We start from the raw sequence: 25,300 nt of genomic DNA, 5'->3' as shown, positions 1-25,300 counted from the left end.
AACAAATTTTTAATGCATTTCACAATTTTTTTTTTCCATTTCACAAACATTTTTATTAATTTCACAAGCAATTAAAATGAATGAGATGATTTTCAAAGAAGGATGTAGATTTTTGCATAGAGGCCTACTATCAACAACTGTCAGTCCTCTGCATCAATCTCCTGGTATGGCTGCTAATCCAAGTTCATCATTTTATAATGCTAATAGATTATTAGAAGACCCATCTAAAAATCTAAACTAAAACTAAAATCTCTTACCATGCTGTTAACTACTCCCTTCAGAGAGCAGCACAAAGTGGGTCTAACAAGGACAGAAAAACGATGCACAACTGTGCAAGAAGACAAATATGTGAGAGTGTGTAGTTTAAGACAAAGACGCCTCACAGGTCGTCACCTGGCAGCTGTACTAAATAGTAGCCAGGGTCAAACACCAGGGTCAGTATCAACAGTGAAGAGGCGACTTCAGGATGCTGGACTTCATGGCAGGACTGCCAAGAAAAAGCCATATCTCAGACTGGCCAAAAAAAATTCCAAGTGATCCCAAACTTTGAGCGGCAGTGTATATGTTAATTTATAAGTCGCTCTGGAGTATAAGTCGCAGGAACAGCTAACCTATGAAAAGAAGTGTGACGTATAGTCCGGAAAATACGGTATTGTTGTTCTAATCGTATGTTGCCTAAGTCAGCAGTTGGTGGCCATCATGTGGCTACATGCGTTAGCCTCAGCATGCAGGCCAGTTGTTTTCCATGCTTAATGCTTATTTTTCATCTTCCACCTGCCAACGTTCCACTAAAGTGTGCCGATCCAATGTTGACCCTAAACACATCTTTTTGCGAAGCCTGTCCTTGCAAGCTTACTCCTCTCCCCCGGGTCCCCGAGCCAATTTTACCTGACGCGTTTCCTTCTGTTGCCGCTGGTGTTCATAAATCAGCCGCATTGCTGACAAAATAGTTACCTTCGTCGCCCCTTTCCCAACACACACGCACACAATCCCTCCACGGGCACACGTCGCCTTTATGGATTGTAAAGCAGTCTTTTTTGCCTTCCTTTTGTTCGTCACTCCAGGCTGGGCTCAGATCCTCTCTGCTCGCTGTAAACCCACTCCACTCTGTCAGAAGGATTACAGGCTGCGTTGCAGCAGATTAATGACTGACAAGTCCACGATCGGCTGCGCGGCACCACAAGGAGGGAACTGTGGGGTAGCGCATTGTGTCGCCCCCGAGAACAACATGCTATCGGTGTGATTGTGCGACAGGGTTTGCGTGCAAATGCGAGGCTTAAGTCGAAGAGGTTGTACGTGCGCGGCAAAAGCTTTTCAACTTTTCAACAGCTGTGGGCTGCACACAGCGAGGTGTGCAGTTAAGTCGGCAAACGTGAGGCCTTGGTCGAACAAACCCATGTTGGTGTTGCGATGCACTTGTGAACATGCAGGCGCGTCACGCATTCTCAAGTGTTTGGTAGGAAATTGGGATGAATCTTCAGCAATATACTGCTCTCCAGATGAAGCGCAGACGAAGGATACTTGGTCACCGTAGGCACTACAAATCAATTAATTTTGCCTTTAAACATCACTTATTGTGATTAATTGGTACCAGACCTAACAGTGACATTCCGTGAGGTAGGATTCCTCATTTAGAAATGGAATATTTTTGTAGTAGGAGCATAGAATTATATGATTATGAATATTATTAGACCCCTCTAGTAATAGATTGTCAATAGATTGTCCTTGAACCTAAGTAAAACTAAAATCATGCTGTTTGGTAACAGCAGAAAGGACATGCACCAGCAAATACAAATAGACGTTTTAGACATTGAAGAGGTGAAGGAAAATACATTTCTGGGGACCACAATAGAGCTGGAAACCTCATATTACAAATATACACCATAAGGTGGCCAGAAATATTTCAGTATTGAACAAAGCAAAATTTGTTCTCAATCAGAAATCACTCCACACTCTTTATTGCTCTCTGGTTCTACCATATCTTACTTATTGTGTGGAAATATGGGCTAATAACTATAAAAGCAATCTTCACTCGCTAAATGTACTGCAAAAAAGGTCAGTAAGGATAATTCATAATGCCGCCTACAGAGAACATACTAACTCCATCCATCCATCCATTTTCCTCCGCTTATCCGGGTCCGGGTCGCGGGGGCAGCAGTCTTAGAAGGGAAGCCCAGACTTCCCGGTCCCCGGCCACCTCCTCCAGCTCCACCGGGAGGACACCAAGGCGTTCCCAGGCCAGTTGTGAGACATAGTCCCTCCAGCGTGTCCTAGGTCTGCCCCGGGGCCTTTTCCCGGCTGGGCATGCCCGGAACACCTCCCCAGGGAGGCGTCCGGGAGGCATCCGGACTAGATGCCCGAGCCACCTCAACTGACTCCTCTCGATGTGAAGGAGAAGCGGCTCTACTCTGAGCCCCTCCCGGATGGCTGAGCTCCTCACCCTATCTCTTAGGGTGAGTCCAGCTACCCTACGGAGGAAACTCATTTCAGCCGCCTGTATCCGCGATCTCATTCTTTCGGTCATGACCCAAAGCTCATGACCATAGGTGAGGGTGGGAACATAGATCGACCGGAAAATTGAGAGCTTTGCCCTCCGGCTCAGCTCTCTTTTCACCACGACGGTCCGGTACAGCGACCGCATTACTGCCGAGGCTGCACCGATCCGTCTGTCGACCTCACGCTCCCACTTTCCCTCACTCGTGAACAAGACCCCGAGATACTTAAACTCCTCCACCTGGGGCAGGACCTCATTCCCAACCCGGAGAGAGCACTCCACCCTTTTCCGACTGAGAACCATGGCCTCTGATTTGGAGGTACTGAGTCTCATCCCAGCCGCTTCACACTCAGATGCAAACCGTCCCAGTAAACGCTGAAGGTCGCAGCCCGAAGAAGCCATAAGAACCACATCATCTGCAAATAGCAGAGATGAGATTCTAAGGCCCCCGAACTGGACTCCCTCAACACCTTGGCTGCGCCTAGAAATTCTGTCCATGAAAATTGTGAACAGAATCGGTGACAAAGGGCAGCCTTGGCGGAGACCAACGTTTACCGGAAACAGGCTTGACTTACTACTGGCAATGCGAACCAGACTCCTGCCCCGTTTATACAAGGACCGGATAGCACGTAGTAGCGCGCCACCAATCCCGTACTCCCGGAGCACCCCCCAAAGGACGCTACGAGGGACACGGTCGAATGCCTTTTCCAGGCCCACAAAGCACATGTAGACTGGTTGGGCAAACTCCCATGCACCCTCAAGCACCCTCGTGAGGGTGTAGAGCTGGTCCAGTGTTCCACGACCAGGACGAAAACCGCATTGGACCTCCTGTATCAGAGGTTCGGCCAACGGTCGTACCCTTCTCTCCAGCACCCTGGAATAGACTTTCCCAGGGAGGCTGAGGAGTGTGATCCCCCTGTAGTTGGAACACACCCTCTGGTCACCCTTCTTGAAAAGGGGGACCACCACCCCGGTCTGCCAATCCAAAGGTACTGTTCCCGACTTCCATGCAATGTTGAAGAGACGTGTCAGCCAAGACAGTCCCTCAACATCCAGAGCCTTGAGGAATTCTGGGCGGAACTCGTCCACCCCCGGAGCTTTGCCACTGAGGAGCGTCTTAACGACCCCAGATACCTCAGCCACAGTGATGGTACTGTCCACGTATGTGTCCTCAGACTCTGCTTCCTCTATGGAAGGTATGTCAGTGGGATTGAGAAGGGCCTCAAAGTATTCCTTCCACCGTCCGACTACATCCCCAGTCGAGGTCAGCAGGCCCCCGTCTCCACTGTAAACAGTGTGGACTGGGCACTGCTTCCCTTTTCTGAGGCGCCGGATGGTTTGCCAGAACCTCTTCGAGGCCGACCGAAAGTCGTGCTCCATGGCCTCACCGAATTCCTCCCACACCCGAGTTTTTGCCTCGACCACCGCCGACGCCGCAAACCGTTTGGCCTGACGGTACCTGTCAGCTGCTTCCGGAGTCCCACAAGCCATCAAGGCTCGATAGGACTCCTTCTTCAGCTTGACGGCAGCCCTGACCTCTGGTGTCCACCATCGGGTTCGGGGCCTGCCACCGCGACTGGCACCGACCGCCTTGCGGCCGCAGCTCCGGTCAGCTGCCTCAGCAATGGAGGCACGGAATATGGCCCATTCGGACTCAATATCCCGGTCCTCCCCCGGGATGCAGGTGAAGCTCTGCCGGAGGTGAGAGTTGAAGACTCGACGAACGGGAGACTCTGCCAGACGTTCCCAGCACACCCTCACTACTCGTTTGGGTCTACCAGGTCTGTCCAGCATCCTCCCCCGCCATCTAATCCAACTCATCACCAGGTGGTGATCAGTTGACAGCTCAGCCCCTCTCTTCACCCGTGTGTCCAGAACATGCGGACGCAGGTCTGATGATACGACTACAAAGTCGATCATAGACCTGCGGCCTAGGGTGTCCTGGTGCCAAGTGCACTTATGGACATCCCTATGTTCGAACATGGTGTTAGTTATGGACAAACTGTGGTTCGCACAGAAGTCCAATAACATCACACCGCACGGGTTCAGATCAGGGAGGCCGTTCCTCCCAATCACGCCCCTCCAGGTCACACTGTCATTGCCCACATGGGCGTCAACATACTAACTCCTTATTTCTAAAATCATAAATACTTCAACTTGCTGACATAGTTCATCTTCAAACAGCTAAAATAATGCATAAGGCTAAAAACAACCAATTAGCTAAAAATGTCATCCAATACTTCTCTACAAGAGAGGAGAAATATGATCTCAGGGAAGAAGTACATTTGAAACACTTCTATGCTAGGACTACGTTATGCTAGCCATAGCATTTCAGTATGTGGAATCAAACTATGGAATGGATTGAGTAAGGAAATCAAACAATGCACAACGATGAGCCAATTCAAGAAACAATACAAGCAGTTGATGTTTGCTAAATACAAGGATGAAGAGTCTTGAACCAGTCATGATGTGCTATATATATCTCTATATTGACACGCACTATGGTACACATTATGGCATTGGATGCTCATATCACCGAGTACTTCGGTACGTGACAAAAAAAAAAATACAAAAATCCCCTGAAATTATATTAGACAGGCAGGAAGTGAACAAATGTAATAGTTAGTGATTGTAAAAGTACCAGATGGAGGGGTAGGATTTAATAAGCTTTGCTTCTTCCTACTCCTTTTGGACATGTGGAACTGGGAACTGATTATGTGATGCATTCAATTGTAATCTGATGCATGTTCAAATGAAATAAAACCATTACCATTACCATTAGATATGATATAACACCCCTATGGTCACCTTTACACTAGTATTAGCCAATGTAGTAGGTAAAAAATCAGATATGTACACTGAGTGTAAGTGTCCAAAAGGCTATAGCTAGCAGTAAAACAGTAAAGCAGCCATTTCAAATAAATCCAAAATATGAATGTTTAATACTAATTGAAGTGCATTTAATTGTACAACGTCGTTTGATCAGAGTAGAAAGTAGTGAAGAAAGTCAGGAACGACAAGCAAAACTAGTAAGAACTTCAGAAAAGTTTGGATGGAAAAGAAATAAATAAATTGAGGCCAGGAGCTCACACCACCTCGGAGCCTCGGTAGAAGCAGCTTATGTGTGTCATGAATCACTAAGTACTAATATTTGGGGCTTCTCACAGCCATCAAACAGCTGAGGCTTAATTTCCTGAGAGTTACCCTGCAGTGTCCGCGGGAAAGTGGGCTGTGCGGGCTGCCATTAAAGGGCCGAGATGGAGCATTTATAGATTTCTCTCGTTTATCTGTTTGGATCCAATGCCTGGTGATGATGCTTCATGAGGCATCTCTGCCTTGTCATGCAGGATGGACCATTATCTCCTTTCAGGAGCCATGTTGAGGTGGTGATACACTACCGTATTGACCCAAATATATACACATCAGGGCTGGGCAATAATAATAATAATATCATATCCTGATATATTTCGGTTGAATATTGATATACGGTACCGTATATATATAAATATTTTTTGGGAGTATAGTTTGAACAATAGTCAAAGCCAAATATGTGTGCAAAGTTTTATCAAAAATGTGAACAATCATATAGGAAATAGCCTCTGAACCATCATACTGCAGTCACTGTAATCACTCTGTTGGCGGGTTAGCGATGTTAGCGCTTCCATCTCAAGTTCCCCATGATGACAGACTGTAAACATGGTTGATACCATCTTTATCATCTTAATATAGCAGGGGTGGGCAAACTTTTTGACGTGTGGGCCGTGTTGAGTTTACAAAACTGTCCAGGGGGGGCCAGAATATATATTTAACACACACAATATTTTACGCTTATAAGTCTAACAGTCCACCTTGAATTATTTGTCCAATTTTATCTGTAAAAGTGCCATACTATTAGCTATATGTTGTAAATATGTAAATATTTGTAAATAAATAAATTTAAAATAAATAATTACATTTCTATATGTCCCTTTTTCCAGGGTACTTTAAACATCAGACCACATCAAACATCATTTGTGTTTTTTTTTATATATTTTTTTTACTGAACAAGACATCCGACCTGCAAGTCATTAAACTTAGACAAAGTGGCGGGCCGGATTCAAACGCTTGGTGGACCGCATGTGGCCCCCCGGCTCTAGTTTGCCCACCCCTGTTATACAGCAACCTTCACACCGTCTTTTTTGCTGTTCACTCCCGCTATACAGCCTCTCCTCCTCTGTATCCCTGCAGGATCTCTGACCGCTCGGCATAGCGAAGGGGTGCTCAGAGCTAATAGCTGCTCAAATCCAGTTTTTGATACTGCAGTTAAAAGAAATATCAATATTTAAAAAATACTCTGTTTTTGTATGATTCAGTTTTCAACAAATATGATGAGCACAATGCAGAAAGACACAATACACCAAGCAGCTGTGGTAAAATACTTTATATTTATAGAGCAGTAATCCATATCTGAAATATAACATGGCAGAATATCTCTGATATGCACAGAAGTCTCTCAGCTTATATATACTGTATATACTCTTTTTCTGTAAATGTCCTTTACCGATATACTGTATGAGTGTGTGTGTGCGCGGGGAGGGGCTGGGGTGTTTGTTCCTTTTGAAATGCGAAGTAGTGGTTTGTCCCACAGTTCCAATATTAAAAGAATTTATTTTAAATACAGTTCTTTGATCTTGAAATGTCTCTGAATAGAAAAGCTGGTGTTCTGACCCTCATTAGTCCATTAGTGAAGATGACTCTGAATCTTCCTCTTATGAATTCTCTCTGTTTCGTGTTCAATCCTTGACATAGGTAAATGTTATTTCGATACATATTATCAGTGTATATTCTCTTTACATCTCATCATTGCTTTCTAACTGAGTCATATTGCACTTTTACCTTCCTGCAGCCATAACAAAGCTGAAGAGGCTTTTGGAGAGTTCCAACAACACATCAAACATTTGTCATCTCAACAAAAAAACATAAATTCTCAACCTTTGTCTCCTCCCTCTCCTCCCACAGTTTTGTATATTTGCATTTTTTCATCCTCCAGGTCATAGCACACTTGCCTCCATATGAAATCCACCTCCTTTTTGCAATTTTTATGTTGTGTATTGCAGTCGCAAAATGTTGTTTTTTTTTGCCCCCTCCTCCTTCCTACACAAATCAGAGGAACCAGAAGCATTTTTTCCTGTTCTTTTTGGTGGTAGCAGGGGGACGGACAGCTTGGGGGGACTCCTGTTGGTTGGGTGTGGTGCATGGGGGGGTGGTTTCTGCGACAATCTGGGGCGAGCCTTCGGGAGGATCGCCGACTTTCCATGTGCGGACCACCTGTCCTTCCTGAAGACGAAAGTCGTGCTCTACGCTAGATTTAAGAGAAAAAAATCAATGAATTAGTCAGCTGGGATGCATGGAACCTTACATTAATATACAGGGTCAGGCAAAAAACACAAAAAAGTTTGTTTGTTTTGATCAACATTTCCACAATAAAAGCGCAATGCTTACGAGTCCAATTCATGGCAGCAACCGAAAAAGAAACGAAAAACAATGGCATTATAAAGAAACAAAGTAAAATGGCATTATACAAATTTCCCCACTGAGGGACGAATAAAGGCATATCTTAATCTTAATTACATGTACTTTTCGAAAATAAAAGCACCTTTTTGTTTCTTGACTTTATTTGCCTTTTATTTAACCTACAAATGTGTCAGATCATTTTGCTTGACCCTGTAGAATTCAGTGATCAAGACTGATTTCTTCCCATGACAGGAAATCATACGAACAGATACTAGTAGCTGTGCGGCTGAGTGAAAGTACGTCGGTAAACCTCCCAGACGCATTATCAGTCACGCCGGACATCGAGTTGACAGCTGGGGGCTTCAGCTCGATGGCTAGCACTCGCAACTTTCATTCTGCCCACCCTCGTTCAATCTGTAATTCAGGGTTGTCCAATATTATCCAATATTATATGCGGCCACCGTTTGGACACAGTTTGGACACCACTGTTCCACAACATAAAAGGGACTTCCCCAATAGTTGGGAGCATAAAATTGCCTGAAATAATTTTCCAATAAATTAGATTTAATAATAATAATTAAATAATCCTAAATCTAATTGTTTGATGGGTTGCACGCCGATCGAGTGGTTAGCACGCAGACCTCACTGCTAGGAGACCCGAGTTCAATCCCACCTTTGGCCATCTCTGTGTGGAGTTTGCATGTTCTCCCGTGCATGTGTGGGTTTTCTCTGGGTACTCCGGTTTCCTCCCACATTCCAAAAACATGCTAGGTTAATTGGTGACTCCAAATTGTCCATAGGTATGAACGTGAGTGTGAATGGTTGTTTGTCCGAGAACCTGCACATGGCCAACAGTCACCTGGTAACAAAAACAAGTCAACAGATAGCGGCGACCACTCTGAAACTATTGAGACCAAGGCTGAAACGTGCGACAACCAGTCTGGAAGCGGATACAACCAGTCTGGCAACGGCGATTACGAGTTTGGAACAGCAAGCCAACAATTCGGGAACCCTTCCGCATTGGGAGAGGACAAGTTTGTGACTAAGGGCAGCCTGTTTGGGTCGGAAGATGACCAGTTTGTCTCCTTAGACAGCTAGTCCGGCCCTCAGGAGAATGTTTATTTAAGGGGATACTAACACCCATGAATCAGGATCCAGCAAGCGACTTGAGTGGGAGAATTCAGTCAGGACTCTGGACAGAAACTCCACAAAGTTTGATCGGACCTTCGCATCCATACAGAATCATGCTAGTAGGTACTCCCCCTCTGCAAAAGCAGCTTTGGACTCTGGAAGGTTTCTTTCCTAAGAAGCCTCAACTTCAGTATGGAATATCTTAGGTTTTTTTGTAATCTAAATTATTTTTAAAGAATGTAAAACCTTTTTAGAATGTAAAACCACAAGTCCAGGGTGTACCCCGCCACTTGTCCGAAGACAGCTGGGATAGGCTCCAGCACCCCTGCAACCCTCGTGAGGATAAGCGGTAGAAAATGAATGAATGAATAATTGATTGATTGATTAAAAGGCAAGAATCATCATCATATCCACACACCCGAACATGCGTTGAATCACAGCAGGTCCTCTGGAGACTCCACTTTCAGTCAGAAAACGATACAGCAATTGACTGTATGTAGCAAAGTAGGTATGATTTGAGTCATCTTAATAGACACATCTACAGTATGTGAGCGTACGCGGACGATGCATCATAGCGCCACATAATGTTCTCCAGAGAGCTGCAGTAATGTCCAATATTTTGGGGGTTCTTTCCTCCTCTGCACAGGGGAAGGAAATAGAGGCAGGGAAGACTTCCAGTAATGAGGCTGTTGACGATAATTTAAGAGCTAAAGTGCTGAGTGTCTCAGAAATGTTGCAGCACCAGGAGAAAAATCCCAGTGGCCACACTGGATGATGGTCAGTCACATGACAAGGGCACCCATGAAAAGGCTAGCCCATAAATCAGCATTACAGCTATGGAAAGACAATATTTGCTTTCTGACATTTCGGTGCTGGTTTGCTGTCGAGCTGCTTGGTGGGAACAACTGGCTTTTCTTTTTGCTATTTCCTCCTTCCACTTTGCTGCTATTCTTGCTTATTATGCAGTGGCCTAGTTAGCGGGTGTTTCTCATCACAGCAGCAGATGCTGGAAATAAGAGGACTCCCGTGGATGAGAATGTGAGTGTGTCGGGGGGGGGGGGGTTGTGGCGACAACAGCGCTCGTGACTGCTCACGTTTATTCCCATATGGCTCCAAAACAACTCCCACTACCTCTCTGCACTTCACTCAGGAGGCCCACTGGTGCTCTATTGGACCGGGAAAAATAAAAACAAAGTAGTGCTACTGAAGTAGCGTCATTCGTAAACACATGGGAATTCTTGGTGGCTTCAGCTTTAGCCATAATTGCTAGTGTAGGCAGCAGGCATAGTAATAATAGAAAATAAGGCATCTTAGTGTAACATTACTGCCACCGTTTATCGTTAAGGAAATTATTATTATTATTATTATTATTATATTTATTAAGCAGAGAACATATACCCGATACAGTGGGCTTTCACACAGGAGCTGCTGTCCGCCGCTGCTCTACACTGCTTCGTGTGGAGGAAGATGTAGTAATAATATTCATTCATTCATTCATTTTTTACCGCTTATCCTCACAAGGGTCACAGGGGTGCTGGAGCCTATCCCAGCTGTCTTCGGGCGAGAGGCGGGGTACACCCTGGACTGGTGGCCAGCCAATCACAGGGCACATATAGACAAACAACCATTCACACTCACATTCATACCTATGGCCAATTAACCTAGCATGTTTTTGGAATGTGGGAGGAAACCGGAGTACCCGGAGAAAACCCACGCATGCACGGGGAGAACATGCAAACTCCACACAGAGATGGCCGAGGGTGGTAGTAATAATAATAATAATAATAATAATAATAATAATAATAATAATAATAATAATAATAATAATAATAATAATAATAATAATAATAATAATAAATCCTGCTTCTTAAAGGCACACGCAACAAGTCGCTACAGTCATTTTGGCCATGGATACATATAGTTTGCTTAAATATGCATATATATTTATTCACTAATAACAGTTACACAAGATATGACTTGACAATAGTTTGAGGGATATTGGATATTGATTAAAAAAAACAAAACAATATGGAGCATCTGTAGTTAAACGCAGAAGTCAAAGACGTACGGCGGCGGTGTTTTGTGTCAACCACTAATAGAAACAATGTTATGTTTCATTCCCCACAGTACTGTGCATTGAACGCTCAAGCACTATTATGTTTTTCTTTCGCAGAAAATCATCAATCTTGCATTGAGCCACTGATCGTGTCCACAGAGGAGTGGAGGAAGTTAAAGCAGAAGATGAAGAAAGCTTTTCTAACAAAGCTGAATCGGGTGTCTCCAAAAACAACAAGGAGAGCAGGAGGAGGAGGAGGAGGAGGCGACTGAATGAGACAAGACAATAAGGCTGCAAACATGAATAAATAATTCCCCTGGGATACATCATCCGGCAATCTGAGGTAGGAGTGGAATTTAGGATTGAATTCAAGCTAATCACAGGATGCTAAAAGCCCAATTCACCAGCCAGTCAGATCATATTACACCAAAGCACACTGCAGCTTCAGACAGCGATTCATTATTACTGAAACTTCTCAAGGTCGGCATATTTAACGCCACGATATTGAAGGTCTTGGCAGCGTTTCAGTTATTTTAAAACCCACAACCTTGTGCTGTTGCTTTAATCTCGTTATCTTACAGTTTTGGTGCTGGTCTGACATGATTCCATCTAAGTGAGCTAATGTATGTACATGTTTATATCGGACATGACCTTCTTAGCAACCTCTGGCCCCGTCTGTCATGTTTTCTTCTTAAAAAAAAGCACATTAATATTCCTGCTTGGATTTCTGTGCATGTGCATGAATAAATAAGACAAAATGTTGTTTACTGACACTAGACAAACAATGCCGAAGGTTAAAGATCATCCTCTGCGTCAAATAGCCTCCCATGGAGTGACTTATGGAAAGGCTGATTGCTGACAAAACCAAAGCTTTCCCACAACGAAATAAGTGGAATTAGCACGTTCCAGCTGACCCGCTATTGTGGTCCCATCGTTGTTTACTCCGTGGAGGAAATTGAAACAGGATTGCAAGAGAGGAGGGGGGGGGGGGGGGTGTGACGAGTTGGCGATAGGAACCGGGTTCGGATCCCAGGATGCAGAGGACACCGTGTTCAGTTGCACTACAAGTCTTTTAATTGGCTTACGTGACAACGAGGGGGTAACCAAGGACAACGGCATGTAAAAGGAACGAAAAGATGCCGCGGGTAAAAACCAGGAAATCAAAGTACAGGGATCGAGGGGGCCACAGGGCGTGCAGCAGGAGCAGTCCACGTCGACTGGAGGGCACCCGGGATAGTAGAAGTAGCCAGAAGGTCCGACGCGTGAGCATGTGGCGTGGAGACCAGAACAATAGCCGAGTACCCTCCAGTCGCCACAGGTGGGTATAAATGGGAGAAATGTAATGAGGAACAGCTGTGGCACGTCCTGTGGCTCCTCCCAAAGTGGGAGTGGAGAAATCTAAAAGGGACAACAGAATTAGTACGCAATACAAACAAGGAGCATGACTATACCACCCAAGCTACCGAATCATAGTTCAGGTGGAGCGTGACAGTATTCCCCCCCTCCATCAATGGACGCCACCTGGCGGACCTCCAGGCTTGTTGGGGAACCTGCGATAGAAATCGGATATGAGGGTTTTGTCAATAATAAGTGATCTCGGGATCCATGATCGGTCCTCGGGACCGTAGCCCTCCCAGTCGATCAGAAACTGCGTTCCCCTGCCTCGGCGTCTTGCATCCAGGATGGACCTTACTGTGAACGCAGGGTGGCCGTCAACCTGCCGTGCGGGAGGTGGTGATGCAGGGGGGGGATTCAGGGCGGATGAAGCCACCGGCTTGAGTTGGGACACATGGAATACGGGGTGGCGTTTGATAGATGCTGGAAGTATAAGGTGTGCGGTCACAGGATTGATCATGTGTTTAATCTCGTATGGCCCAATGAATCGAGGGGACAGTTTCCTAGATTCGCCTGCCAGGGAGATGTTGCGGGATGCCAGCCATACCTTCTGGCCAGGTTTGTAGTTCGGGGCTGGTTTGCGGTGGCGGTTGGCCAGCCTCTGGTTGCGCCTGGCGGTACGCGAGAGGGCGACCCTGGTGTTGCGCCAAACCCGGTGAGCCCGACGGAGGAAGGCAGCCAAGGAGGGGACTGTGCACTCGGGTTCCTGGGAGGAAAAGATGGGGGGTTGAAAGCCATGAACAACATGGAATGGCGAGAGGCCTGTCGCGGAGCAGACCAGGGTATTGTGGGCGTACTCTACCCAAGGGAGGTAGGTGGACCAGGAAGACGGACGCTGGTGACAAACGCATCTCAAGGCTGCCCCCAAGTCCTGGTTAGCACGCTCGGATTGTCCGTTGGACTGCGGGTGGTAGCCTGATGACAGGCTGGGTCGGGCCCCCAGGGACTTACAGAAAGCCCTCCAAGTGGCTGAAGAAAATTGAGGGCCCCTGTCAGACACTATGTCCTGTGGGATCCCGTGCAGGCGGACCACATGCAGGACCAAGAGTTTGGCCGTCTCCATTGAGGAGGGGAGCTTGCGGAGGGGGACGAAGTGTGTCAATTTAGAAAATCTGTCCACAATGGTCAGAATAACGGTAAAGCCACTAGATGGGGGCAATCCGGTAACAAAGTCCAAAGCGATATGGGTCCAGGGCCGGGACGGGACTGGAAGGGGTCGTAGCAATCCAGCAGGAGGCTGATGAGAAGATTTATTCCTGGCGCAGACGGAGCAGGCTGCGACAAAGCTCCTGGTGTCAGCATGAAGGGTAGGCCACCAGAACCGCTGAGCCAGGAGGAAGGCGGTCCGTCGAGCCCCGGGGTGGCAGGCGATTTTAGAGGCGTGAGCCCACACCAGCACCTCGGGACGGAGTGCCACCGGGACGAACAAGCGGTTGGGGGGGCATCCAGCTGGGGTGGGTGAGTCCTTGGCCGCCTCTGCCACGCGCCTCTCTACCTCCCATCGCAGGGCCCCTATGATTCGGGACTGTGGCAGGATGGTCTCTGGGAGGGAGTCCTCAACTGCGGGCGCAAACATCCTGGACAGGGCGTCCGGCTTCCCATTGAGTGACCCCGGGCGAAAGGTGATGCAGAAGTCAAACCTGGTAAGGAAGAGGGCCCACCTTACTGAAGCTCCGAATAAAACGACGGTAAAAGTTGGCGAACCCCAGGAACCTCTGCAACAGCTTCCTTGACGTAGGAGTAGGCCAGTCAACCACTGCCTGAACCTTGGCAGGGTCGGGTCTGAGTTGGCCTTTCTCCACTATAAACCCCAGGAAAGACACAGAGGAAGCATGAAACGTACACTTCTGGGGTTTGACAAATAGTCTGTTCTCCAGGAGTCTCTGGAGGACTAATCGGACCTGCTGGCGGTGTACCGAAACGGAGGGGGAAAAAATTAAAATATCGTCCAGGTAAACGAACACGAAACGACCAATCATGTCCCGCAAGATATCATTTATCAGGCATTGGAAGACGGCAGGGGCGTTAGTAAGGCCGAAGGGCATCACGAGGTATTCGAAATGCCCGAGCGGCGTATTAAAGGCTGTTTTCCACTCATCGCCCTCCCGGACACGCACCAGGTGATAGGCGCTACGTAAATCGAGCTTAGTAAACACGGCGGCCTCGTGCAGGGAAGTAAAAGCAGAATTGAGAAGGGGAAGGGGATATTTATTCCTGACCGTGATTTTATTAAGAGCACGAAAGTCGATGCAGGGGCGTAGGGAGCCGTCTTTCTTTTTGACAAAGAAGAACCCTGCCGCGAGGGGGGAAGATGATGGTCGGATGTGACCGGCAGCGAGGGAGGTGGAGATGTACTCCTCGAGAGCACGGTGTTCGGGTTGAGAGATATTGTACAAGCGTGATGCGGGGAGTGGTGACCCGGGAAGCAAATCAATGGCGCAGTCATAGGGACGGTGAGGCGGAAGGGTCATGGCCCGGTCTTTGCGGAACACGTCACTAATGGAATGATACTCCCCCGGAACCAGGGACAGGTCTGGGCGGTCAATGGTGGTTAAGCCGACAGGGGGCGCGGGGGGTAAGGCGGCACGAAGACAACGGCTGTGACAATATGCGCTCCAGTTGGAAATAGTTAACGTCTTCCAATCAAAGTTAGGACCGTGCTGGCGAAGCCAGGGGAGCCCGAGTACTAACGGCGCTGAGCGAGAGGGCATAAGGAAAAATTTAGTGACCTCTTGGTGGTTACCCGACAGTAGTAAGGATAAGGTGCATGTCTGATGCGTAATACAAGCCAGGTGGCGCCCATCAAGCGAGCGGACATTCTTGTGGTGGACGAGTTCGACTGTGGGAATTTTAAGAGAACTGACCAGTCCGCTATCGATGAAGTTCTCATCTGCCCCGGAGTCAATTAATGCAGTGATGGGAGAAACTCCCCCCGCCCAGGATATCGTACCTTCGACCTGAAGTCGACCCACCAGGGCGGATGACGTCGCCGGTGTGGTAGGAGCGGGGAGTGCCAGCAGCTGGGGAATATCCCCGGTGGAGGATGAGCGTTGACGTGGTGGGCGTACCGGGCAGCGGGAAATCATATGTGTGGGGCTCCCGCAGTACAGGCACAGCCGCAGGCGTAGACGGCGACTCCTCTCCGCCGACGAAAGGCGGCTGGCTCCCAGCTGCATGGGGACGACACCCCCGACGTCGCCAGACGGCGCCCCGCCGCTAGAGGAGGGAGGAAGGAGCGGAGCCGGAAGAGCCCCGGGGGGTGGAGGTTGGAGCCGGCGTGTTGGTATGAGAGGCTCCGCCCTCCGCTGCGCGCTGCGCTCCCGCAGCCGGTTGTCAAGGCTAATGGATAGCGAGATTAGCTCCTCCAGCGTCTGCGTCTCATCCCGAGCGGCCAACTCGTCCTGCACACGTTGGCTGAGGCTCGCCCGGTACGCACTTCGCAGCGCCTTGTCGTTCCAGCCGCTCTCTGCCGCCAGGATACGGAAGGAGATTGAGTGGTCGGCAACTGACGCGCCGTCCTGCCGAATCACGAGGAGGCGGCTGCCTGCCTCTCTCTCTCTCACCGGGTGGTCGAATACGCTCCGGAGTTCCGCGATGAACAGAGGTAGGCTGGCGCACAGCTCTGGTTTCACCTCACACACCGACATCGCCCAGCTTGCCGCACGTCCCGCTAGCAAGCTGAGCATGTACGCCACCTTGGCTGCTTCCGTGGCATATGTGTGAGGCTGTTGTGCAAAAATGAGGGAGCACTGGTGGATGAACAACCGGCATTGTCCGAAATCCCCTTCGTACCTCATGGGGTGGGGGATACTGGGCTCCCGGGGGAAGTAGTTGGGAGACAGCGCGCCAGCTGCGCTTCCGGCGGCATGTGGAAGAGGATCTGGCGTGGAGGTAGCGGGCCTGCTTGACAGCTGCGCGTGTAGCTCCCTAACGAGTGTGGTTAGCTCGTTAAGGGTTTGCTCGTGATGGCTTATTCGCTGGCCGTGGGCTCTGAGGGCTTGTCGCACCCCGTCGTCCTCTGCGGGATCCATACCTGACTCGGCTATTCTGTGACGAGTTGGCGATAGGAACCGGGTTCGGATCCCAGGATGCAGAGGACACCGTGTTCAGTTGCACTACAAGTCTTTTAATTGGCTTACGTGACAACGAGGGGGTAACCAAGGACAACGGCATGTAAAAGGAACGAAAAGATGCCGCGGGTAAAAACCAGGAAATCAAAGTACAGGGATCGAGGGGGCCACAGGGCGTGCAGCAGGAGCAGTCCACGTCGACTGGAGGGCACCCGGGATAGTAGAAGTAGCCAGAAGGTCCGACGCGTGAGCATGTGGCGTGGAGACCAGAACAATAGCCGAGTACCCTCCAGTCGCCACAGGTGGGTATAAATGGGAGAAATGTAATGAGGAACAGCTGTGGCACGTCCTGTGGCTCCTCCCAAAGTGGGAGTGGAGAAATCTAAAAGGGACAACAGAATTAGTACGCAATACAAACAAGGAGCATGACTATACCACCCAAGCTACCGAATCATAGTTCAGGTGGAGCGTGACAGGGGGGGGTTGTAGATGTCAAGTCAAACCCTTGTCCAAAATAATTTAGATAAGGCAGACAGGAAAAAAAATAAATAAAAAGATAAATAAAAATAAAAAATACTTTTCATAGCCCTCATTAAGGGAATAATAAATTTTCGTTGTAACTAGCACGTTATTTTACTAAATTAAACACGGGAGATCAGGTGGGGAAAATCTAAACCGGAAGTGGGAATCAGTTTTAAGCGCACCTGGGCGTCTGCATTAGGGCACTTCCTTTCTCAGCAGGTAAGGCTGCAGACAAGTGGTATCGAGAAGGTAGTCAGAACTGCACCCCAAACCTTGCGCAAACTGGAGCTATACAACACTGAAGAGGCAGCCGGTAAGAAATTCCTTTTAAATTTAGCGCTGTGGTTTGACACGCCCGTGCCACGTAAGGCACGGCTTTTCTTTGGATGAGACAGCCGCCGGTGACGCGCGCCTCATTTTAGTTATCGTTACTGGATTAAAAGTTAACACGGTACAATTAGTTAGAAAGTGGGATCTGGAACACCGTCGATCGCCTGTGTCGCGTAGGTGCACACGGCGGCTCGCGGTGGTTCATTTAATTGGCACCAATTGAGCTGATCAGCGAGCTTTGGGCTTCGAAAGAACGCGCTATGCTCATTTCTTTACAGTGTGCTTTGAAGCCTTTATAGTAATAATTTTAGTTAGTTGACAAGAGAGGCGCAATGCAAATGGTTTAATAAATAGATCAAATAAAATAACGAAATAATGAAGTAAAGAATAAGTTAATAAATGCAGGTTAAGGGGACAAAATTATTTCCATCCGTTGTTAAAATGTTTATTGGTTAATATACTGCTGAACAACATGATTTATATCTTATATAAATACTTGCATATGTATATTATTGTGCATATTATATATATTTAGAAATGTGTATATTGTGTATACTTATACTTTCCCCCTTTTTTTTTTTTTTATTTTGAAGGTTTTCACCTATGCGTGCTATGCACTATGCGTGCTATGTGCTGTGCTACGCTGTGCTGTACTGTGCTGTACATTGTCACAACAAGACTTGTGCCTCACTAAATAAAACCCAAAACAGCAAAAGCATCGAGTGGATCCAGTCTTTCCTCAGTGTGGCTACTCGGACCCCCTTTTTCAAGTTCAGGGGATGCGCAAGGCTAGAAGGAACTTGACAGTAGATGCTGTACAAAGTGCATAAATTAGACAAGTTGAAATACCCTGCAAAAGCAGCCAAAAGTGAGGTTGGCACTCTCGAGGCAGGCATGATCCATTCGCTCTGTGGGGGGAAAAAATGTGTTTGCTGCGAATTCGCACTCATTGCCCGTTTACTTTGGGAGGCGTCCCAGCTGACTGAGGGACCGCATCTGTCACTCGCTTCTTTGAATGACCTGTTTAGCCAAATGTGAGGATGAGGATCCCTGGCGTGGTTGGGCAAAACCAGGATATTAAAAGATGATTGACCAGAACGGGCTTCTAATATCCAATAACCACAAATTGCAACATTTCTTTGAATTGAAATAAAACCCAACACTTCTTTTTCAAGCTTTGCGCTTGTATGTTTCACCCTAGATTCATGTTTTGGTTCATTTAACCATTTTATGTACGCAAAAAATCTAAATTTGTCGTAATATGCATTTTTTTTTTGCAAATAGGCTTTATTCAACCACAAAACAACACGATTTATTAATATATTTTTGAAAAAGCGCGATGGAGTGAAGCCACAGAATTAGAACCTCCATGTTGTTTACTGTTGCCTGGACAACCATTATTGTAGGTGTGGTCTCTGGCCTCCCTTATGGTGCAGTACCATAGTGCAGAACAAAAGTCAAAATAAAAGATCGGATTAGCCTTCATGTTGACATTTTTGCCATGTGACCAAAGGATCACAGTAGAAATGTGCATAGTAGTATGCATAACAAAGTACGCATAACATAAGGACATGCTTTTGTGGATTATTGGATTTTACATTCATTCATTTTCTACCGCTTATCCTCACGAGGGTCGCAGGGAGTGCTGGAGCCTATTCCAGCTGTCTTCAGGCGAGAGGCGGGGTACACCCTGGACTGGTGGCCAGCCAATCACAGGGCACATACAGACAAACAACCATTCACACTCACATTCATACCTATGGACAATTTGGAGTGGCCAATTAACCGAGCATGTTTTTGGAATGTGGGAGGAAACCGGAGTACCCGGAGAAAACCCACGCATGCACGGGGAGAACATGCAAACTCCACACAGAGATGGCCGAGGATGGGATTGAACTCAGGTCTCCTTGCTGTGAGGTCTGCGCGCTAACCACTCAACCGCCGTGCAGCCCACAAAAATTTTAAATTTTATAGTAAATAAGAAAGCATATCAAGCAGGAAGAAAGAGTATAGTATTTTCTGGACTATAAGTCGCTCCGGAGTATAAATCGCACATGGCCAAAAATGCATAATTAGGTAGAAAAAAATACATAAGTCGCCAATTAACGTAGCATGTTTACATGTTAATTTTAATTTAAAATCCAGATTAAATTTGGATTTATATTACAGGTTTGGGACCTTCAGATTTTTGGCCACAGCCAGGATCAGGAGTAGGCAAATATTTTGACTTGTGGGCCGCATAGAGTTAACAAAATTGTCGGGGGGCAAAACATATGTTTAACATACACATTTTTTTATGCTTATAATTTTCTTTGAATTATTTGTCAAATTTTATCTGTAAAAGTCTTCTACTATCAGCTCAATGTTCTCATGTCTGTTTAAACATCAGACCACATCAAACTATGTAATTTAATTTGACAGTTTTGTTGTTCTTTTTACTAAATAAGACATCCGACTTGCAAGTCATGTTGCCAGTTTGTATGTTAAAAGTTGATATACTTAGAAAGCAACCGGAGGGCCGGATTGAAACACTTGGTGGGCCGTATGCGGGCCGTAGTTTTTTAGATCTTTGCAGGGCACTTATCTTGTGTAGTATTCCCCTTAGCCACTGGGGGCAGCAACATCATTCATTCATTTTCTACCGCTTTTTCCTCACAAGGGTCGCGGAGGTGCTGGAGCCAATCCAGCTGCAGCAACATCATCCAGATCCAATTATACCTGAACCTGTGTTCAATGCTGCCTTGCCCGATGCAAGAGAATAGATGGAACCGTCCTGAGAGCCACATTATTAGCAGGACAATATTGGGTTTCATCATAATAACATTACATTTTGAACGGCAATTATACAGGCTCTGCAGTCTACACCATACCTGCATTTTCAAGCGGCTACATTCTTTCCACGGAAAGTTGCTTTGTAGAATCTGGCAGAGAGTCAGAGTCTTTGCGAAGGCGCTGAAGTGTCGGTCCGCGAGGATTGCTGCTATTGAGGAAATTGGACCGAAATCTACTGTTTCAGCCTGTCGGGCATCTCTGTTGTGGGACAAATTTAGTGCAACATATGCGCTGAGGTGTGCTGACACAGTCTGTCCTAACAAGTCAAGCCAGCAGCCGCCCACAGAGATGATTTATCCCCATGTGTGGTGATGATGGGATGCCGCTCCTTTTGCTATTTTCCTTCACGCAGGTATTAGGATGATGAAATGGCTGTTAAATGATGCTGCTCGCTAGGCACTCGTGTATTATTTAGAGTATTGACTGATTGTTGGGTGGATGGGCGACTGCTGAGTGTTTAAATAACACTCAACAATGACAATATTAGGTACACCTGCACCACTTAAATAGGAGAGTCCGACATATGGCCCACGGGCCAAAAACGTTCGCTTCAAAGGAGTGAATTTGAAGGTAAAAACAAGAACCAGAAAAAGCCATTCCTAATTTATCCGCTAATTAGATTTCAGGATACAACGCTGGGACTCAGACCGAACACGGTGGCAACGCGCCATCTGCTGCATCTTGCTATTACGGAGTAGTTTGTTTGGAATTTATTTTGAGCAAAATAGCACAATCAAGTCCGCAATAGTCTTTGAGCAAGAATAATAAATAATATCGAACACATTTGCCATTGAATTTGCCATTAGGAATGATCAAATTCCCAAACCCTCGCAAATCATATGGCGTATCTCTGTGAGAAAATGTGTTTTGAATATTTACAGGTAAAGTATTGTGAAATACTTTAAACTAGTGATTCCCAAAGTGTGGGCCGTGGTGGTACTGCAGGTGGGTCATGAGAGGTCATTAAAAATCTGATTAATTTTGCAAATATTATTTTAAATTTTATTTTTATTGTAAAATATTTATTGCACGATTTAAAAAAACAAATTTATAGGCCCAAGTAATAACCTAGTGTTATTGACCTGTCACAATATTTTAGGAACCTTATACAGTTTATGATTGGAACGTAGCTCTCTGGTCATCATGCCAGTCTTGAATGCAGTTATGAAAAGTATGAGAATTAATTAGATTAAAAGTTTGGGCTTTCTTTATCCCCCTGCTTTCATTTCAATCCTGAATAATAATAATAATAATAATAATAATAATAATAATAATAATAATAATAATAATAATAAGTTAAGTGCTCTGAGAATGCAGCATTTCCTCTATGTAGTGTTTATAGGACAAAGGTGGGCCGCGGACATTTTTTTAGATTTTCAAGTTGGCCCTGAGTTGGTAAAGTTTGGGAACCCCTGCCTTAAACATAAACTCTGCTGTATATGATTTTATCAAATGGTCTATTTTTAAAATTTCTGAATTGAGAAATAACGTATTTGTGTGATCAAGATACCCCACCTTATGAATTATTGGTAATGCCCTCTTTTGTTGATGAAATAGTGTAGAAAAAGTGTAATTGTAGTTATTGCCCCACACGTCCACACAGGAAGAATTAAAGAACAGTACAAGGTATGGAGTGCACTGCAGTTTACCCGATTGTTTATTCACCCTCTATTCTCAGACCGTTCTCGGTGTCCGTGCTAAAAGCCTCTACGCTTGAAAGAATGTAATATTCAGTCGTCAATGGTGAAAAATACTACAATACAAAGCCAACTGAAAGGAGAGAAGATAAATGAATTGCTGCTGGCTCGGATGAAACAGCGGTCCCTTTTCACCCGGCATTGCTGACTGAATTGCTGAATAGCAATACCTTCGAAGCTCTTCTCTTCTTGTTTTTATCGAGATGCTGTCATTTGTTGTCAATTATTATCCGATATGTATTACACACCCTAATTCTTCGAAGCAGCAGTTGATGAAATGAAAAGGAACTACGGCATTTAGGTTAAGGTTGCATGAACCCATAGCTTGTTTTTCATAACTTCTTATTCGTCGTCCAGGAGGAATGTAACAGAAAGGTGACGGCCACTTTGCTTTCATCTAAAACCCGTAACACAAACAAACCCCGAGACGTATCCATTCCACACCCGCGTCCATCCAAGTACCTTCAACAAAGCTCCGTGTGCTTTTTCCGTCTCGTCTTGTTCCATTTTTCATGTGCACATCACTTCTGAGAGCCTTTGAAAAGAGACACCGTCTCATTTTGACAATAATTGCAATCTGTGTCGAGCTGTCGGCGGCGAACGGCGGCGAGCGGCTGCTCAAGGGGACCTTCACCCTCTCATGATGAGAGACCTGAAGACATAATGCCACACCATATAACCTGAATACAGCCCCATTGCGGCACAAGGTGTCTTCGCCATCTGCGCCCACGCGATGGATGCTGCATTTACTGATCCGGCCCCAATGAGACATCTGAGCATAGGCAAACGAGGTAGAGCAGCGAGTGGGTGCCAGTGGAAGAGCTTTAGGGATCTAATTTAGCTGTAGGCGGGATTCAAGCATGATTAGTATTTATATGACACATCATCCACATGAGGCAGTGCTCCGCCATTCCTCATGCCACCCCTCATCTTCCTTGCTCCTCACGGTGATGGGCACCATCTGGCTCTCAGCGTCTGCGCCAGTTGGGGGCTCTGCGATTATGGCCAAACAGCAAAACAAGCGCTCGTTTTTTTTCCCCTCTCTCACCTCTTTGGTGCTCACTTTTCACGCCCATCAATACATCTGTCACATAAAACAAACACCAGGCATGATGGTGGCACTTTTTTGTGAAAGGATTATTGTATCTCACCAGCATTTATCGGATTTATCGCCGTTTGTCCATTGCAGACATTTTTCCTACTCGCAGTTTTGTTTGGAGCATGTATGTTCATGTGGCAGCATGCTTTGTTGTAGCTAAAATGAACACTTTTGACTGTCCTAAGCATATTTAAAGCAATCATTTATACAGCCATGGTATAATACTGTATTTTCTGGACTATAAGTCACTCCGTAGTATAAGTCGCACAAGGCCAAAAATGCATAATTAGGTAGAAAAAACATACATAAGTCAAGTATAACTCGCATTTTTTGTGGGTAATTTATTTTACAAACTACTTGCCCATAACAATTACGTCCTCTTGGAAGGCAAGTTCTAACAATAAAAGAATAGAGAACAGGCTGAATAGGTGTAAGGTACACTACCACTCAAAAGTTTGGGATCACTTCCAAATGTCTTTGTTTTACAAAGAAAACCAATTTTCATGCATTTCACAAACAATTGTTTCCATTTCACAAACAATGAAAATGAATGAGATGATTTTCAAAGAAGGATGTAGATTTTTGCATAGAGGCCTACTATCAACAACTGTCAGTCCTCTGCATCAATCTCCTGGTATGGCTGCTAATCCAAGTTCATCATTTTATAATGCTAATAGATTATTAGAAGACCCATCTAAAAATCTAAACTAAAACTAAAATCTCTTACCATGCTGTTAACTACTCCCTTCAGAGAGCAGCACAAAGTGGGTCTAACAAGGACAGAAAAACGATGCACAACTGTGCAAGAAGACAAATATGTGAGAGTGTGTAGTTTAAGACAAAGACGCCTCACAGGTCGTCACCTGGCAGCTGTACTAAATAGTAGCCGTCAAACACCAGGGTCAGTATCAACAGTGAAGTGGCGACTTCAGGATGCTGGACTTCATGGCAGGACTGCCAAGAAAAAGCCATATCTCAGACTGGCCAAAAACATTTCCAAGAGATCCCAAACTTTTGAGCGGGAGTGTATGCTAACACAATGCTTATTCAGCTACACAAAAAATATAAACATGAACAGAAAAGGTGTCCGGTGTTTATGTAACATAAATATTTTTTTCATATATAAGTAGCTCTGGAGCATAAGTGAACGTGTTAACGAGTTAAATTATTATGACTTTTGGTCTGAATCTTGCAACGATGGTTGTATAATTTGTGCTATTTGTGTTAAAATACTTCATTGTATTGATTGTTGCAAGATTGACAGATATGCGGTAACCCAACATGACTTGGCAATTAACATGCATAAGTAGTCAAATTAATTCACGTTATTGATAGTCGTTCTGTTAGTGGAAGTCTGTGTTTTAGTGAAGAAGCTTTTTTGTCACCCAATCAAGTCTCTTCAGGCCGTATAAATCCTCGATGGCCGCCGTTTGAACATTTCTGTGCAGTGCGGAATGAGGCTGGTGCCTTTGGTGTATTTCCTCGTCCCCCTGCGAGGCGCCTGTTGCGCCGCGGCTCAGCCCTCAAGTGAAGATGGATTACTGCAGAGGAAGTGGCTGCCCTGCCCTTTACACACGTTTCACACACACCACTTCTCCATTATCTGCCTCATCCGCGTGGCAGCGTACACACGCACGCATTCACAGGTCTGGAAGCTCTGACAGGATCGTTAGGGAAAGGTCAATGTCAAGAATCTGACAAATCTTTCTACAGAGAGAAACAGCATTACTCACATCCATCTAAACTGGAAGAGCAGCACCTTGTATTTGTCTCTCATGTCCGAGTTCTATTTTATATTTATCGCTTCTCCTCTTGGAGGCTTCCATCTATTTTCGGTCTAAGGAGGCCATGCGTAGGATCGTTAGGATCGATGTCCAGTCAGATATGGACAACAGCTGTGTTTGAAAGATTAAAGCAAAGCAAATACCGAAATTACCTCCATTTCCATCGACTCCGGGGACTTAACCTTGTTAATCAATTGGTGACTGACCGCTCAAGTAATTGTGCTTGATTTACAAGGTTTACATTGTAGCATAGATGGAAGGAAACACAATAGATTTAAATTCCTCTGTCTCCTCTCGTGTGGCTCCGCTTTCATCATAAAATGTCTTCGCAGGGAAAGAACATCACCTTGGTTATGAAAAGAAGGAGGATATGTATTCACTTTCAACTACACCTACA

General features: G+C 45.9%; 1 protein-coding gene across 3 annotated transcripts in view; it reads right to left on the bottom strand.

The window, feature by feature from the left end:
* Positions 1 to 5,981: 5,981 nt before the first annotated feature.
* Positions 5,982 to 25,300, bottom strand: part of LOC131113394 (mucin-2) — a 47,503-nt gene continuing 28,184 nt past the window's right edge. For all 3 annotated transcript variants that reach the window (XM_058064244.1, XM_058064247.1, XM_058064246.1), the window contains one exon: positions 5,982 to 7,835. In XM_058064244.1, the coding sequence (XP_057920227.1) occupies positions 7,637 to 7,835 (199 nt within the window). In that variant the 3' untranslated portion in view covers positions 5,982 to 7,636. The remainder of the gene's footprint in view (positions 7,836 to 25,300) is intronic.

This window comes from Doryrhamphus excisus, chromosome 2 (genome assembly GCF_030265055.1).
Source record: "Doryrhamphus excisus isolate RoL2022-K1 chromosome 2, RoL_Dexc_1.0, whole genome shotgun sequence".
In the NCBI taxonomy this organism is placed as follows: domain Eukaryota; kingdom Metazoa; phylum Chordata; class Actinopteri; order Syngnathiformes; family Syngnathidae; genus Doryrhamphus; species Doryrhamphus excisus.
This window is presented reverse-complemented; position numbering and strand designations above follow the sequence as displayed.